The sequence below is a fragment of the Dichotomopilus funicola genome (assembly GCF_033296635.1).
Source record: "Dichotomopilus funicola strain CBS 141.50 unplaced genomic scaffold C8A04scaffold_67, whole genome shotgun sequence".
In the NCBI taxonomy this organism is placed as follows: domain Eukaryota; kingdom Fungi; phylum Ascomycota; class Sordariomycetes; order Sordariales; family Chaetomiaceae; genus Dichotomopilus; species Dichotomopilus funicola.
The window spans coordinates 1-17,229 of NW_026944088.1; the positions used below are offsets into that span (position 1 = coordinate 1).

At 54.5% G+C, this 17,229-nt stretch overlaps 5 protein-coding genes across 5 annotated transcripts; 1 reads left to right on the forward strand and 4 right to left on the reverse strand.

Moving 5' to 3' along the window:
* On the forward strand, positions 1-542 carry C8A04DRAFT_14505 (TPR-like protein; the record flags this gene model as incomplete). Its single annotated transcript, XM_062778124.1, has 1 exon — positions 1-542. A coding segment is annotated over one exon (542 nt), but the record flags the coding sequence as incomplete, so codon positions are not given.
* A 2,640-nt stretch (positions 543-3,182) lies between these two features.
* C8A04DRAFT_39463 (inositol phospholipid synthesis and fat-storage-inducing TM-domain-containing protein) lies at positions 3,183-4,362 on the reverse strand (the record flags this gene model as incomplete). Its single annotated transcript, XM_062784599.1, has 2 exons — positions 3,183-3,284; positions 3,355-4,362. The coding sequence occupies 2 exons, from the start codon at positions 4,360-4,362 to the stop codon at positions 3,183-3,185; spliced, it is 1,110 nt and encodes a 369-aa protein (XP_062634295.1).
* Positions 4,363-5,130: 768 nt separating this feature from the next.
* Positions 5,131-7,494, reverse strand: C8A04DRAFT_14512 (glycoside hydrolase; the record flags this gene model as incomplete). The annotated part of the gene is made up of 1 exon (XM_062778130.1): positions 5,131-7,494. One exon carries the CDS (start codon positions 7,492-7,494, stop codon positions 5,131-5,133), a length of 2,364 nt encoding a protein of 787 aa, XP_062634296.1.
* A 3,538-nt stretch (positions 7,495-11,032) lies between these two features.
* On the reverse strand, positions 11,033-13,504 carry C8A04DRAFT_14490 (WD40-repeat-containing domain protein; the record flags this gene model as incomplete). Its single annotated transcript, XM_062778117.1, has 3 exons — positions 11,033-12,101; positions 12,156-13,436; positions 13,473-13,504. The coding sequence occupies 3 exons, from the start codon at positions 13,502-13,504 to the stop codon at positions 11,033-11,035; spliced, it is 2,382 nt and encodes a 793-aa protein (XP_062634297.1).
* Positions 13,505-15,348: 1,844 nt separating this feature from the next.
* Positions 15,349-16,609, reverse strand: C8A04DRAFT_31472 (uncharacterized protein; the record flags this gene model as incomplete). Its single annotated transcript, XM_062781765.1, has 4 exons — positions 15,349-16,114; positions 16,202-16,369; positions 16,438-16,537; positions 16,591-16,609. 4 exons carry the CDS (start codon positions 16,607-16,609, stop codon positions 15,349-15,351), a joined length of 1,053 nt encoding a protein of 350 aa, XP_062634298.1.
* Positions 16,610-17,229: the final 620 nt, after the last annotated feature.

The window sequence follows — 17,229 nt, forward strand, 5'->3', positions numbered from 1 at the left end:
CCTACCAGGCCAACGGCCAGGTCAAAGAGGCTGTCGTACTGCTCGAGCAGGTCGTCGCTATTGAGGCTAAAACCGTCGCTGAAGACCACCCCGACCGGCTTGCCTCGCAGCACGCGCTCGCAGGAGCCTATAAGGCCAACGGCCAAGTTAAAGAGGCTGTTGTACTGCTTGAGCAGGTCGTTGCTATTCATAAGCAAGTCCTCGCCGAAGACCACCCCTCCCGGCTCGCCTCGCAGCACGAGCTCGCAGGAGCCTACCAGGCCAACGGCCAGGTCAAAGATGCTGTCGTACTGCTCGAGCAGGTCGTTGCTATTGAGGCTAAAACCCTCGCCGAAGACCACCCCTCCCGGCTTGCCTCGCAGCACGCACTCGCAGGAGCCTACCAGGCCAACGGCCAGGTCAAAGAGGCCGTCGTACTGTTCGAGCGGGTCGTCGCTATTCTTAAGCAAGACCTCGCCGAAGACCACCCCGACCGGCTCGCCTTGCAGTATACGCTTGTACGAATATTGGAAGCAGCAGATCGCGATAGAACTAGAGTATAATGTCTGTGGAAGTCATTCATTCATCATTTGTTTCTTTCATCTCTCTGCTCTTACTGGGTCATAGGGGCTAAGGCAAATTTATACTATGAATTAACTCCTTTGTGAATGTTCTTTTTGCTCCTCCTCTAACGCTCGGCAGCGTCGTTCTTTCACAACGATGACGCAACGTAATGCCAGAGTGCTGGACAGACAGTAACAGATCGTGTATGACGTACATAGCCCAGGCTTTGTAGGACTTCTTTTCTGCTTCGACAACCCCACCAGAGCCACTCCGTTCCCAACCTCGTATTCACGTAAAGTACCTGACAGCAAGCGGATATCAACAAATATTTACCAACGAAACTGATTCTCGCTGTAAAGACTGTCAGACTTCACCACCCTGCGAGAGGGTTATGTCGTTATGACAAGCCGACAGCTCTCAGAAAGGGGAGCAACCGCGATGGCGACGACATCATTAATTATAGACCCACATTTGGTGGTCGGAAAATGGCCAGCAAATGTAGAGCCATGCTGTCGCCTCTGATTTGTCTATGGGCGGGTCAAAAAAGCAGACGGTGTCGGCTCCAAAAATGGCTGAGGGTCTCTACGCCGAGAAATTGTTAGGTCTTGCTTGCCGAGTACCGTCGCACCCTGCCAAGCCACGCACGCCATTGGCTGACCCCGCACTCCTCCAAAATGTTAACTAAAAATTTAACGACACCCGATTCGCCTTTTAGTATAGTATACCCTGATTTGATAGCGGATAGTTTGAGACAGTTATCTTCGTTCTGTTAATTCTAAGATGCAGGCGGGGAATAGGATGACAGTGAAATGAGAGTAGATAGAGTCATACGTAAATTCTAGGATATCCTGTACTAAGAGCGGCCTTCTTAACTCGGTAAACGAAACGTCAAGTCCTAATTCCAGATCTCTCAGCTGGTTTTGGCATTTTAAGAGGCCCCATATCTGGTGGTCGGAATCCAACTACCAGATGTGGGGCTTGGGGAAGACATCGGGAGAGTGGGAGCTTGAAAGCCTAGGCCCAGCAAGAAAGTCATCTGAGATCAATATTAAAATATGTACAACAATAGAGCAACAGCAAGTTTTGAGCTATCACCTGTCGTCTGTTTACTATGGTCTTTTACTCTATTTTCCCTATCTCGCTATCTGGCTCTGACCCCATAGACAATGTAGAAGGCGGCTTCTCCGGTTTAAAATCAGCGGGAGTAAGCCTCGTTAGAACCGGGTAAAAGGTGGCCTGCTCAAAACCCTATTAACAATAATCTAGAGGGCATTTGAAGTCTCGACTTACAAGCTCATCGTACGAAGGAGGCCCGGCCGGGTCATCCGCTGACCGATATTCCCAGTACTTGTCCCCTTTACGAACAACAGTGTACACTCGAATCCCAAAGTCGATGTGGAGCTTCTTGGCAACCTTTATATAAGTGCGGAGCCGGCGCTGGAACCTCTCTTGCTATTGATTTCTTGTCTTGGTTTGTTGGCGCATGTTGCCAACTTGAGATCGCTAATTCATGTGCGTTGCAAAACGCAGGTGCTACAGTGGAAGGCGAAATGGGTGTCGCTGTTAGGGGCTCAGGCCTAGGGCCGTGCTCTCGTAAGGGCCTTGGCCCCGGATGTGCACACCAAGAGAGGGGGACCACCAGGATATAAGGAGCCCCGGGCAAGGCACCCCCTTGGATAGTTCTCTTTCTGCAAGCTTTCTCAATAACACAATAGAACGCCTATCTGCATTCCGCCATAGGGCCAGTTCCTCACACCAGGGTTGTTATGGTAGTTTATAGCTATAATGGATGTATTGCCAAGTCCAGGTGAGAGAGAGTGATAAGGAGAAGTCAGCCCGTAGGCCGCCCGCGGGCTAGGGTTGTCCAGTAAGAAGTATTTCACCGCCTTTCCGTCGCTGACTTTCTGGCTCCAGCTCTTGGCAGGTGATAACACCCGACTGGCGCACCTCCGCTCCGTACACCAATTAGTAGGCCCAGCTCATTCAGCTGGTAGAGTGTTCGTACCCCTGACTAAGTTAGGTGTAAGTTTGCGGACTTCGTACGGAGTACACTGCACTTGCCCCTTCCGTCACACCCTCCATTATGTATGGGTGCCTGGATCACGCCGCTCACCTTCGTTCTTACCCCTGCTTACCCGAGCTCACCCCTGCTCCACCTGCTCGCGCGAGCCGGAGGTGATTGGTGAGCGAAAAACACAGATGCCCGGTAGTGGCCCAAAAAGCGGCAGACTATCCGGAAACTAGAGTCCAATGCCTCAATGTTCGATCAAGTCTTGACGGATTTCGACGATTATAACTGGGATAGTGGCTGAGAAGCCTAGTATCTAGATCAGTATTGTTATATAAATCTTGCTTGAAACCACTGATGACTTCGATTTGTTCCTTGTTGTCTCCATTTTTCCGTTCATTCGTTCCCGTCTTCATTTTTTGTTTATTGCTTTTCGTCTTCATTCTTTTGTTTACTCCCTCCCGTCTCTCTTCACTTTTGTAGAAAAGTGGGTATCCAAGGATTTGGTCTGCCACTTTGTTTGGTCACAGTGAGCCTCCATTGTTAGGTCAACAAGGCGATGGAGATCGCGAATCGAGTTGCAGCTGATTTCGAAATTGTCGGTCTATTCTCTATATGCTGAGTTTCACACTTATATCCCCGGGAGCCCAACAATCCCGCGCAGAGCAGGAACCCATCGTGGGACAATGTAGATCGCGTAAAGACCGATAAATGCAGTCAACAGGCCCGTAAACTAGTCGTCTGGTTAGCTGGTCCAGCGCATAATACCTCCGAACAAGGACCCCCAGCGGGGATCGACTCACCTTCTCGAACCAAGTGTGAAAGTAGATGGCTGTCATGAGCAGCATCCACCCACACAAAGCCACCACCACGGCCGCCAACTTCCCCCCCAGCCCCAACGCCTCAACCACCGACACCACAACCCCCTCCTCCTCCTGCTTCCCCTTCCGCTCCGCAGTAACAGCAGCCCCCTTAACCGCCCCATCCCCCATCACAACACACCTCTCCTCCCTGACCGCCCGCGCCCACTTCCCGACAACCCACCCAACCTCCTGCACCAAAAAGAAACTCCCCAACACCAACAAAAACACATGCCCACTAATATCATGCCCGCCACTCCAATTCCCCCCTGACGCCTTACACGCCGCGGCCGTAAACACCTCCTTCGCACTCACAGCATCCCCAGAAACCCTCACAGCCTCCTCCACAACCTCACACCTCCCCCCACTCCACCGAAACCCCCGATCAATAATCGCCGGCCCAAAAAACCACTGCGTCACAAATACCCACCACGCCGTCACCAACCCATACCTCATCAACCCCCTCACCAACCCCTTCCCCCTGCCTTCCCTCCCGCTCGTGTTCGTGTTCGACCCCAACCGCGGATGCGTCCCCCAAAAAACAAAAACCACCACCGACACCCACGCCCACCCCCTCTTCACAAACACCACATTCAACAAATTATCTTTGCGAGCGAAATAGGAGGGTACGAGCGCGGCATCTTGGGTGTGGGCTTGCCGGATGGGGTCGTAGGGGGACGCGCGGGTTTCGGGGGAGAGGAGCGAGAAGAGGGTGCCGAAGAGGAGGATGGAGGGGTAGATTAGGAGGAGGGAGAGCTCGGTGGGGGTTGGGAGGTAGGGGGTGTTTCGTTGGGGGGTTTGGGTTAAGGTGGTTGGGGGGGTGGTTCTTGTTGTTGCGCCGGGGGAGGAGGTTGAGGATGGGGGTTGTTGGTAGGGAGATGGGGAGGAGGATTCGCGGGCGAGTTGGGACGGGGATTTGTAGCGCCGGGCTGGGCGGTCGGCGTCGGACATTGTGGGTTTCGAGAGGGGACGCGATCAATCGTTTGGGGTGTTGAGCGTCGGCGGCTACAGGTTTGAAGTTCTTTCGAAATAATGCGACGATGCGATCGATGACCGTGCGACGCGTGGAATCGGGGAAAACGAAGGTTGCGCCGATCGGACGGATTGGATGGGAGGTCGAGATGGAAAGGAAATACAAAGGAGCGCGGCACGGGACAAGCGCGATGAAAGCAAGCAATCTGTTTTCGTTGAGCGGCAATGAATGGAAAAGATACGAATGCCAGAGAAAAGTGGCAGTGAAGGGAGAAAGCTATGACGTTGCGAGATTGCGGAGGCTTGGCATGAGCAGGGATCACGCTGCAGCGGGCCGAGGTATCTTTCAACGTTACGCCCCAGGTAAGTTTACACAACACCACACACAACGTTGCCGTATTTACACTACAGACATCAACACATTTCAGTCATTTCCCTACATCATTGCCCATTGTACAGGCTACAACAAAGAACTCAAAGTAAAATGCAAATGCCTCTCGGCCAGTTCAGAAGAATGTACATCGAAGAACCCAGTTCTCACAAGACCCCACGCCAGAAAGACTCGGGAAGAAGAAGACAAAACATGGCATGCTACGTTCTCCCGTGGGTATCGTCCTTTATCCTAACCACCTGTGCCCCCCTCTCTCTCAGAAAAGCCCTCCCCCTCAGAATTCTCCCTCAAAATCCCCCTCCACAACCACCCCCATAACCACCACCTCCGCCCACGCCCGCGCCCCCGCCAACTCTCTAAGCCGGCTGGAAAAACGCAAGCGTAGCACAAAAGTTATTCCTATTATCCCTATCCAGCGCCTTCCCCGTACCATCCACCGTCAACATGTTCACACTCGCCTTCGTACTCAATCCATAAAAGTGCACCTGACTGCTCCCCCCGCCCAACTTAGCCCCGCTCCCCTCCAACGACACCATATTCGCCTGGCAGCTCTCTGTCTTCAGACAGTCCTGCCCGTAGTTATCAAAGAACGAGTACAGCCCTGCGCCGTAAATGAAGATATCCTTTGAGTCTATCGCGCGCACGCCCCAGGCGCGTTTACACGTGCCCGTGGTGTCGTCCGCGCAGGACTTGGAAAAGTCCGGGTCGGCGTAGTTGGGGTCGTATGCGAACGGTTCTGTTGCGTCGGGGTTACCCTGGAAATAGGGGGTTTCGGTTTGGATGAGGGCGAGGTAGACGTTGGAGGCTAGGTGGAACTGGTAGTTGTACAGTACGGAGTGTTCTGAGGCCGTGCCGAACCCCCATACGGGGCCTTCGCCTTCGATCAACACCCCGCGACCGTTGAACACGTCGATTTGCCCGTCGTGGGCACCCGGCTCGAGGGAGTGGTCGGCTACCCAGAACCAGGTGTTTTCGAGGTATACCGAGCCTCCCTGGGGCACGTGCAGCATCATGAACGCGCCGAAACAGTTCTTGTTGATAGGGTTAGTGACGTTGGGGTTCTTGGCGCATTGTTCCAGCTCCAACTGCGTGCCGGCGTAGCCACCAATGCGGGTGTGGACGTCCCAGAGACCAGCGGCGCCGTTAGAGGAACCGGCAAGGTTCCACTCCATCATGATGGCGCCTGGCTGCGGGCCGGCGGTACCGAAGATGAGGTCGGACATTTCGACTTCACCCTTGTCACCGGGCTGGCCGACTTGGAAGACGGGTTGGGGTTTGGTGACGTCTTGGAAGGTGGTGGAGCCGCCGGCGAGGATGAGAGGCCAGATCTCGCCGACGATGCGGATGGCTTTGGGGACTTTGACGGTTTTGGTGACGAGGTAGGCGCCGTGGTCGAAGTAGACGATTTGGTCGGCCGTGGCATGGTCGAAGATGGCTTGGATGGCGTCGGTGTCGTCAGTTTTGCCGTCGCCTTTGGCGCCGTTGGCTTTGACGCTGACGAAGCTGCTGGCGGGGACGTCTTCGTATTGGGGCTTGCTGCGTGTGAAGACCTTGCCGTCCTTGTTGAGGAGGACATCGGGTTTCTTGATGGCGTCCTGAGGGGCCTGGACGGCCTTGCCGCTGGTGCCCGCTGAGCCACCGTAGGCGCGCCCTTGGGCGAAGAAACCGACGGTTTGCTTGCCTTCGACGATCACGTCACCGCCGTCGTTGACCACACCCTTGGGCGAGTTGGTGAGGTCGACGTTGTCGAGCACCAGGGTGCCGTTGGTCTGCTTAGAGGCTGGATCGTAGGCCGTCTTGATGGCGGCTTCAGTGGCCGAGATGGTGCTGTCGAGGACGAGAACGGAACCGACCGTCTGACCGGTCGACCCGCCGTTGGCCATGTCGATGCCGACCGCGCAGTTGTTGATCTTGATATCGTGGAAGGCCCAGGCCCAGTTCCAGTTCATGAAGATGGCCGTCTGGCAGTCGTTGAACGTAAGGTTGCGGGTCGTGAACTGCTGGTTGCCAAAGAAGGCGCCGTATCCGCCGCCGTTGAAAACCAAGTCGGTCATGAAGCCGCCGGAGCCGTTGTCCATGAAGATTCCCTGCTGCTTGTTCTCCTCACCACCACCTTTGCGCATGTTGAAGACAATGTTCTGCAGCGAAGTCGCCTGCGCCACCTGCCAGTGGATGCCAGCGCCGGCGCTGATGGGCATGTCCTCGAGACTGATGACAAAGTTGCGGATCTGGCGGAAGAAGTTGTTCTGGTTCGTCCACCAGTTGTTGCCCTCCGAGTCGTACGGGTCGGTGTCGATGACAGCCATGCCCTCGAAGTTGGCCGAAGCCAGCAGAGTCGGAAGCGAGGCGGCGTCACCGACAAGCTGGGTGTAGTAGTATGACACAATCGGCTTGCTCACAAGGTATTTGCCGGGAGGAAAGTACACGATAGCCGGGGTAGTCGTCTGCGAGCTGCAGCCCTCGCCGCAGCGCTTGCCATCGCTGATCGCCTTGTTGATGGCGTCGGTATCGTCGGTGGTGCCGTCACCAATAGCGCCGTAGTCGTGGACGTTGCGGAAGACCTTGTAGCTTGCGTCCTCGTTGAAGGCAGCGGCACCCTTGCGCTCGATGCTCGAGAACCACCAACCAGACTCGGCCTGTCGCGGGGAGGGTGCGGCAAGAACCGGCGCGGCGAGTCCCAGCGCCAGAACCACCGCGGTGGATATTCTGGAGAATATCATGGTGGAAGCCTAGTTATCTTCAAGTTTGTGTGTTTGTTTTGTGCGAGTTTGATGTGGTAGAAGTTCTGCCGTGAAATGAAGGTCAGTCCAGCTGTTTCCAGAAGTGAGTTGTAAAGAGAGTCGGAAGTTGGTTTTGTTTTGGTTGTTTTGTGTTTGTGGGAAAGCACGGAAAATTCGTCGCCGCCCGTTAAATAGGGCGCCAACTTGAGCAGCGGACGTGGGGTGCAAGTCACGGAGTGTGTTGTTCAATAATAGGATGAATGGAGTTGGCAATAACCCCATTGTTCAACCAGGCCAAGCTCAAACGGGGGAGTCAAGGGTGGTAACAATGGAACTGTGCCCCGGGTAGGAGGACAAAGAATGACTGCACCTATTTCCACTTCTGTGCCAGCTGTTCCCTCACTTGAAGTTATCATGAACCCGTGGCATTTCCCAATCGGGTAACCATCAACACCAAGCACCAAAGTTGAGGTGCCAACCTGCAACTCTGAAATAAAGCGAAAGCAAAAAAAAGTTTTGGTACTTACAGCTCTACAGCTCCTCTGAACCAGCCAGAAGTGCGCCCTGGCCAGCAAAGGCGATAAACAAACAAGGAAGAGAATGTGGAGGAGGAAGAAGAGGAAAGCAGCAAAAAGCTGGGTAGAAACGAAACAAGGAACGTAGCCAACGTGGAGGGGACATCATCAAGCTGCAGGAAGCGACGGCGAGATGATCTTATACGTGCTGCACGGTGACATTGACAAGCCAGCCGCCCGCACGGAGGCCAGGGTGGTGACGGCCGGGCCTTCGGGAGGCGAACCCTGCATGAACAATGGACGACGGAGGATGGATAGCCATTGGGCTGGTGGCGGCAAACCGTAGCCGCCTGCTGTGGGAGATCGGCCACCCCCATGACCCTGCCGTTCAGAAACAAAGAGTCACCGAGATAGCATCTCCCGCTGGAGAGACACGGAGAAAGAGATCGATCTGCCCTTGTCCTGGCCCGTTTCTGAGCCATGACTTGCCCCCACATGAAATGCAGGAACAAGGTGCGAGGGGGTCCAACCACTGCACCATCGAGCTTCGTTGGCAACAAACAAGGAGATGTCTCAACACGGGGTGAAAATGATTGGAACCTGACTGCACCTCACTATCAACCCAATTCCCAGTTACAGTCGTGGCAGAACATTGACGTCTAGCTTTCCGACCCGAGCCCAACCTGAAGCTAGAGCCAAGAGGAGAAAAGAAAAAAGCGACAGCCAGCTTGTCCCTTCGCAACTGGTGACCAGAAGCCTACTGTCAAACAACCAGCGCCCAAAACGGTTCGTCAACCGACCGACTGGGCCACTAGACGGGATGGGATGTGCAAGGAAACACTCTGCAGACATCGGACGAAGGAAACCAAAGAAAAGGCCACGCGGATCTGGCCGCTTGATCCAGGGGCAAGTCGAGTGGAGGGGGGTCTATTCAGGGGTCAAGTTTATGCAACCGCCAGAGCCAGGAACCAAGCGGCGCGCACCGCCCATCGATCGGTCGCTTGCGAAGCGCGGTTGCGACCGAGGGCGCTGGACTTCGGCTCGTTAACGATGCTTGCAAGGCGTGGTTCAAATCGCTCAGTATCAATCTCGCGGTGAGTGGTTGAGCGTTTCGGGCGATCGACGAAAGATCTCCTCGACAGGCGCGGAGCGCTCCATGGGACCTCCGTCGATAGTGAAGTTTCCAAGTTTTTCCGAGTTCCTGGGGAAAGAAAGGGTTGGTTGAGAATCGCCAAAACCGAAATCTTGGCGCACCAAAGAGGCAACAGAACAAGGGAAAAAGAAGTGCGCATTGGTGGGGGAGAAGCTCGGACCCACCGGGCAAAAAGGGACAACGACGTTTCGAAACGCAAAGTGGGTCCGACCCCACGTCGCCTGCCAAAACTTCTTTCCATCTGAGCTTCTCTCTCAGCCAGTCGAGCCTTGTCACTAGCTCCCCGCTGTTGCCCCTCGCATCTCCCGGTGTTGAATCGTTGGCCAGTCTTGGAAGTTTTCGACCGCCTGCGCGTGTTTGAGATGCCGTGCCTTGCAGGCCAGTCACGCCCCATCAATAGAACTTCCCACGCCGAGCGGGGGACCTGCGCGACCTCGAATCCCGGTTGATGCGATCCACATCGCCGTTTGGTAAACCCATGTGAGCGATCCGATGCAGGCCGCTGTCTGGCCATCACTCCGTTTATCGTCATCATCACAACGGCCCGGAGATGAAGGGTAATCGAGAGTGAGGCCATGATGCAAACTCAAAGCGCGGGGCTTCAGGACTTCATTTTTAGCACACTCAAGACCCCTCCATAACTTGCTCAACCCCCGGTCATATGGGCGGTTGAATCGCGATTCGCCGTCACATTCTGCTCCCAGCGGATCCCACTTTAGAGTGCAGCTGCAACGCAACCTTCTTGCCAGGGACGGCGCTTCGGATATATTAAGCCTTCCAACCTCCCGTGTGCTGATCAGAAAAGTCCCCGAATAACAACCGAATCACTCTTCATTCACATCAAGTGTTGGAAGATCCATCTTCACTGCTTCTGTTCTTCCGGCAAAACCCCTGGGATTTAACGTGGTTTTTACAAACTTATTTTCCTGGCTTTTGTTTTTTGTAAAATACTATGTTGGCACAATTTGCGATCTATTTGGCGGCTTCCGCAGCGACTTTGAAGGCCGCTTGTTAATGAGATTCCACTTGATATGTAGCTACAGCCCCTGGCGGAGATGCGATGATAACGTTGACGAAAATGACACTAATGTTGGCTTGACGGTCATGTGCGCTTCTTAATTGTTGACCAACTGTTTCTTGCTTGCGTAACCATCAAGAATATCGAAGCTTAAGCAAACCCTTACAGTTTGTAAATGCCGATCTATGGACATAATGGAGCAGAGCCCATGCCCTGGCTCCATCCCGAAGCAAGGCAAGCTAGCAATGAACTGTTCCTTGAACAACAACCAAAATGGGACGTGAGAACGGAGTCAGAAAGCGTTACAGAACAGCCATACATGGCTAACAATACCTCTTGTCTAGGATACACAGCTGAATCTGTCTAGATGCTAAGTGACTAAGTACGACATGGAAAAAAAACCCAAGGCGATGCCGTGTGTGTAATGCTAAAAAAGACGACGACAAAAAAAGGAAAGAAGAACAAGAAATCCCACAAATCTCGCCCATCTGGCTATAATCTGACAGCCAAATCCTCCAAAGGGAAAGAAAACCAGAAAGGCAACAAATAGAACCACAAAATGGGAAGCGAAGCACCCAGGGCCAATGACCCCGTCCTAAAAATCACTGTCCAGGTGTGCCGTCCCGTCCCAGGGTACTTGTTTCCCCGCCCTACCCAACGCCGCCGATATGTGTTGTTTTCCCCAATGACCATCAAAAAGCAATACTGGCAATGTATGTGTATCCATCCATCCAACGCCATAGGTCTGTCTTCCTAGATGCCCGCCGGCGGGCACACCGACCCGTAACGCCCTCCAATCTTACCATTACCCCCGCTCCTCGTTGTGTATCACTGCTGTGTTGTGCCCTCCGTCTAAATATATGGCCCTTCTACACCACTCTCAAGCCTCTTGCCGTTGTTATCAAATCCCCCAGGAGGCGGCGGACTCTCCAACATCTCTACCCCCTTAACGCCCGCTCCAAAATCCAATATCAAAATCTTCGGATCCTGTCCCGAACTCACAATCCGCCGGTAATCGCTCTTGGCACTCAACACCCAACTGGAATGCCACTTGGGGAAATCCAGCAGCGGCTGGCCGGTTTCCATATCCCACACTTTAATATCCGAGTCATAACTCGCACTGACCAGGCGTCCACTGACGCTGTCCACATGCAAACTCCGCACCAGGTTATCATGCGCCTGCATCTCCCGCACAAACTCGCCCGTGTTGGCGTCCCAGACGCGGATGACCTTGTCATTGCCCGCCGACGCGACATACCGGCCATCCTCGGAGAATTGCGAGCACGCAAGGCCCTTGGAGTGGCCGAGGAACTCGCGGATGTTCTTGCCCGTGTCGATGTTCCACAGCTTGACCTTGAAGTCGCCGCTGCAGGAGACAATGGTGTTGCCGCGCATCTGGACGGCGTTGACGGGGCCGGAGTGGCCGCGGAGTTGGCGGAGCAGGGCGCCGGTGGCGCGGTCCCAGACGCAGATGGAGACGTCCTTGGAGCAAGTGACGATGTGTTTGTCGTCGAAGACGAGGTCGAGGACGGCGGCGGAGTGGTGGCGCAGGCGGCGGACGGGTTGGTATCCCTTGGCGATCGAATAGACGATGCAGGTGAAGTCGGAGGAGCCTGTGACGAGGATCTCGTCGTCGTACTGCAGGCAGAGGATGGACGCCTTGTGGTAGGTGGATGGGGAGTACAGGGCTGGGACAGAGTGGTAGGCGCGGATCGGAGCGCGCGGTTGGCCGTCGGCGGTCGGGGTCGGGTCAAGGTCGGGTATGGTCGCGTGATGGCGGGGGGCGTCGGCGTCGTCGTAGAGAATGCTGAAAGGGCCGTCGTGGATGACTTCCGGGGGACCGATGACCAGCTTGCAAGCGAATGTGTGCATATCCCAGACGCGGATGGTACGGTCGCGAGAACCGGTGATGATCTTGGACCTACAAAGGGGTTAATAATCACGATGCAGGTGTACAAAGACCAAAAGAACTCACTCGTCAAACTGAAGGCAGTAAATACTGTCGGTGTGTCCATTGAGATACACCGGCCGCGCCTTGCCCTCCCTCCAGCGCTGATCCAACTCCGTCTTGACGCGGTAAATCTCCTTCCAGTCATTGCTCGGCTGTACTTGGGGAACACCCAACCCAACACCGGGCTTGACCGGCCCGCTGGTCGCGTACGTGGTCGTCTGCTCACGCAAAAACGACTCGCGCCAAATGTGTTGGTTCTTGATCACCCTGTTCCAGTGCGACGACACGCGGCTGGCGGTATTAAGGGTCGGCGCATCCAGCAACGCGAGAATCTGAATGGACAGCTCCACGGGTAGCTTGGAAACAAAGTCCACCTTGACGATGGTTGCCTCGTCGCTGTGTAGACTGCTCCCCACATCCACGTCCGAGTCGACCTCATCCCCAGGCACGTATGCGTCCATGTCGCAGCAGGTCGGCGCAATGCCAATGCCGCTTTCGCGGTCGTCCTGTGCGTCCCCTGCAGCCAACCAGCCAGGGTGTGGAAACGGCGCGTTTGTGTCCATCAAGTCGTATCCCCGCAGACCGTTGCAGGCAATGGCTGCTGCGTGCCGCGCCGCGGCCCCAGTGTTACGGGGGATGATCGGGGGCTGCTCGCCAGAGCCGGGGACCGGGAGAGTCGGGGACTCGATGGTGCCGAGGTCGTCCAAGAAGACATGATCGTTGAATTCTGGGTGAGCGCTTTGTGGGTGTCGGTGGAAGCTGGCCCGTTGGCGCAGGCGGTTCCAGGGGAAGTGAGAGGTCGTCGGGCGACCTGCTTGGTTGTTGTGTTGGTTGTGACCACCCCCAAACAGCTGCGGTCGCGTGGGCCGACCATCGTGGTCGAATGTGGATGTCGCTGGGACGGAGGTCCGCCGATGAATGAAGCCCTTAACGCCCGTCTTCAGCGAGACCGAGGCTCGGCGCAGCATTTTCTTAAAGTTGCCATGCTTCGACGATGTCGGCGCGAGGTATCCATCTTGATGCTCTTCCTGCCCCCCGAACGCGTGGCTCTTGCTCTTCTCCAGCGACAATGCTTGGAACATGTTCTCCATCTCGGGTTCAAGCAGGGCTGACTTGGGGCGTTGTTTCCAAGGGAGCGAAACACTCATGCTTCGAAGTCGCGAGTGCGGGTATACCTCGTGGGAGTGTTCATGTGATAGCGTCGGTACAGCAAGGTTCGTGTTAGCGCTGTTGGTCGCCTCGGGAGCAAACACCCAGTCTTGCACGGGGCCGGTTCTATGAGCCGTCGTTGATTCGGGATGTGTGCTGCGGTCAGCAGAGTTGGAGGCTTGCGAAGCGAACAGCGCCGCAGAGGTGGTGCCGAACGGAGCCATGGTCGAATTTGTATGGGACGTTGGCCGGCTACCGGCTCGAACCGCGAAAAATCGAAGCTGAGCCTTCCCTGCTGAACTGCCCCTTTTCCCCTTTGTTTGTCCGGCCCTTTCCCCAAGGCTCTCCCTGTGCCAATGTCCGGTGGCGCTGCAACGCCTCAGGAACGGTTTCGGCCGCACGAACAGGCAACGCCGGGGCCGCTAAACGACGAGGAACAGGAGGCAACGGAAGACCTCAGTTCCAGGACCCGCGTCAGTAAGGACGGTGGGGTCGGGAGGTCGGGAACGCGAAGATTGGTTGAAATGCTGACAGGACTTGCGGAGCCCGGGGGCGAATGGGAACCGGAAATCGAAACGCCTCCACGCGCAGAGGCCGGGCGAACAGCGAGTCAGGAAGAAGGGATTCGCCTGAAGCCTGCGACTTGGTCGTGGTGCGAAATCCAAGACAAGTAAGCAGCAAGGAAATTGTCGCGAATGGACCAAAAGGCGTCGCCGCTGCAAAAAGATGACAAGAAAGGAAGACGGAAACAGAAACAGCGAGGCGCAGAAAGAACAACTTTTTTGGCGGCGATCAAAGCGGCTCGTGCGGCACCAATTTTGGTTGCTGTTTTGGGGACGGGCAAGTGGCACAGGGGTCTTCGGGCTTCTGCAAGTTGTTGGTTTGCCGCTATGTTTGGAAAGACGCCCGTGCAGATGCGCTCAAAAGAAATGTTCGCGTAACCAGGCCAGTGGACATTCCATTCTTGACGTAACTCAAGAAGAAAGCACAGGAAAAGAGAAAACGCACGTGGGGATACCTCATTCTTCAGCGAGAAACGGCGGTTTCTTTACGGCCGCGTCTGTTAGATTTTTTCCTTTTTGCCTCCAGTGCTCCGATCCCGATCCCGATACCCCAAAGAAGCAGCTTCTGTCCCGGAAACGCCGATGCGCGGCTGCGAACATCGAGGAAGCGTATTGGCTGAGCTTCGGAACGGCGCTGGAGATCCTTTTAAACGTTTCGAGCATGCTGAAGCCGCTCTCCCGCCCCCCTTTTCTTGAATTCCGATTTGATTTCTGATCCCCTGATCTCGGATCTTTTCCCCAGACTTAAAATGGGGCAGCTGAGTTGCAACGGATTTGCCCCATCTTTCCAGCCGCAACCCCTGAAAATGTGAAGAAAACTCCAGTCTTGCCGAAAAGAGTTGACTAAAGAAATAACTACAAGCGCGACAGCTAATCTAGAAGTCCGTAATCGTGTTGCACTTTTGTTGTTCAGGAATTTATCGCGGTATTTTTATTAAATACAGCATGAAGGCTATTCACTTGGCGCGACGCTAGGAGAGAGACCAAAGAATGGGAAAGCCGATTTGTTGACATTCCACTCTTTGATACCTGGTACAGAGAGTACCCCTGAATGACGAAGTGACCATGAGCCTTTTTAAGCCCCCTACGACTACAGTTTCGATTTTAACGACACGAAGTAATAAATGGTACTTGCTATGCTTCAATTGCGGGCATTGCATTGACACCATTCGGTGGAACAAACCGCGTGGGTTTAGGAAGTCTGTTTTTTTTGTTTTTGTTTCTAGCTAAAAATGAAAATAAAAAGATACAACAAAAAAGCAAGTATCAGTACTCCTTCAACTGCCTACCAGGTCCGGAATACTGACTTGAGTAATCACATCAAACTGTAGTGACCGATTTTTGTTAAGTTAAACAGTCCTCCGTGATAATTAATTAGTGGCCGGTATTACTACTCCTCGGTTTACCCCCGTTTCCCTCGCTCTTAATTACTTTCCAAGCCCACCACCTCATACATCACGACGATCTATGGATGCCTGCACCGGCCAGATTCCACCCACCCCGCCTCAGATCATTCCAGCCTCGCTCCTCTGCGACCCCCCTCGAAGCTCATGAGCCTCCTCATTCCTCTCCCTCCTAGGAAAAACCAACCCCAACACCCCAAACGTAGCAATATTCGCCACCATCCACACCACCGACGCCCAATTCTCCCCCCTCTTCACCCTCCTAGCCTCCGTCCCATCCACCTCCAAATACGTCACACCATCACGCGGCAAAAACCTCCCCGGATGCCACACATTCCACACCACCGAGTTCACCAACATCAACGAAGCCTCAAACACATAAAAAAACGCCTCATACCTCACCAACGGACTCAACCTCTTCAACGCCTCGATATCCCGAAACTCAATATGCGTATACCCCGCATGTTCCACCAGCCGGTACACACACCTCACCAAAATCAACCCCATACTCCCATACAACGTCCACAACATCGTCCTCACCTTCTTCCCACCCCCTGTCTGCTGCCCCCGCTCCCTCGCCGCAGCAGCACACCGCCGTTGAAAAATCACCGCGAGCCCAACAAAAACAGTGATAATCCCCAACTGGATCGACACAGCGGCGATGGTGAGCTGGCCGCCGAGAGTCTGTTGTTTGGTGGAAGAGGACGGGTTGGCGGAGAAGGAGACGCCGAGGGAGTTGAGGAGCTCAACGATGGCCATGAGGCCGCCAAAGGTGCTGAGGACGCTGGAGGGGGGGATTGGGGCGCAGTGGGGGATGTAGGAGAAGAGGCGGGCGAGGATGTGGTAGTTTGAGAGTTCGAGGAGGGGGCTGGCATTTCATTAGTAGGGCGATTTTGGGGAGGGACGTTGTTCTGAAGGGATGGGAGGGGGTGAAGGGATGAGGTGGGAGGCGTACGGGCAAACGTAGATGAAGACCTGGCTGACGATAAAGGTGACCAAGGGGGTTCGGTCGGCGGGATCAAACAAATAATGATAGGAGCCCCATTCGCGGAGGGCATAGCCGACGGTGAAGAGGACGGCGCATATCGGGTGCAGACCGATCAGTCGGAAGGCTTTGTAGCGGCTGTGTGGACAATGGTTAGGTAGGTTTGTATCTGTTGGATGAGTGGGAGTAGGCGATGAGATACGTACAAACATTGCCAGATGTGGAAAACCGCAGAGATGGCAAAGGCGATGGTGAAGAAGATCGGGGCGCCTTGGTTAGGGGCGTAAATGTACAAACTGCGAGGGACTGTGGGGGTCAATGTGAGGTCTTCTTGAGGCAATTAGTGGGTGAGTTCTTACCAGGATCTCCGGCTGCCATGGCGAAGATGTTACGAGGCTGAACCTGCTAGGGGCCAAAGGAGTGACAAGCAAGAGTAGAGAACGTGGGATGTGTCACAAGGTGTTTTCTTGGACACTTAGAATCTCGACATTGATACAGACGAAGCCTGAGGACGAAAGCAGAAACCTCAAGGCATAAACGAAAAGAACTTTATATCTTTCGACGACATCGTTGTTGACATTCTTCTCAATGTGGCCGCCAACGACTATCATGGGTGTATGGTAGCATTGGGCTGGTACGCGTCACCTCGGACTATCTCGTCAACATTGTTTGTGGTTTTGTAGGTGATGACGACGCTTCGCCAAGCCGGGAAATTATTTTGCTCTAGGCTGCGAGATTCTTCTTCTCGAAGCGCTGCAAACACAACGCGATCTCGTCTATTTTGCCCAATAGAATTGACCTTCCTAGGATTGATAACTGTTGTTGCTGTCTCCTTACGGTTGGGACTGCCGGGTTGGGTACGGCCCCTGATCGGATGATTGTGGGTTTCGCCAAGACCGACTTTTTTTTTGTCTCAACAACACCATGATAATTAGGCATCCAACAATCCGGTGTTGGTTCACCGCTGATAGTCTGGCGCGGTTCAAGATTTAGGAAAT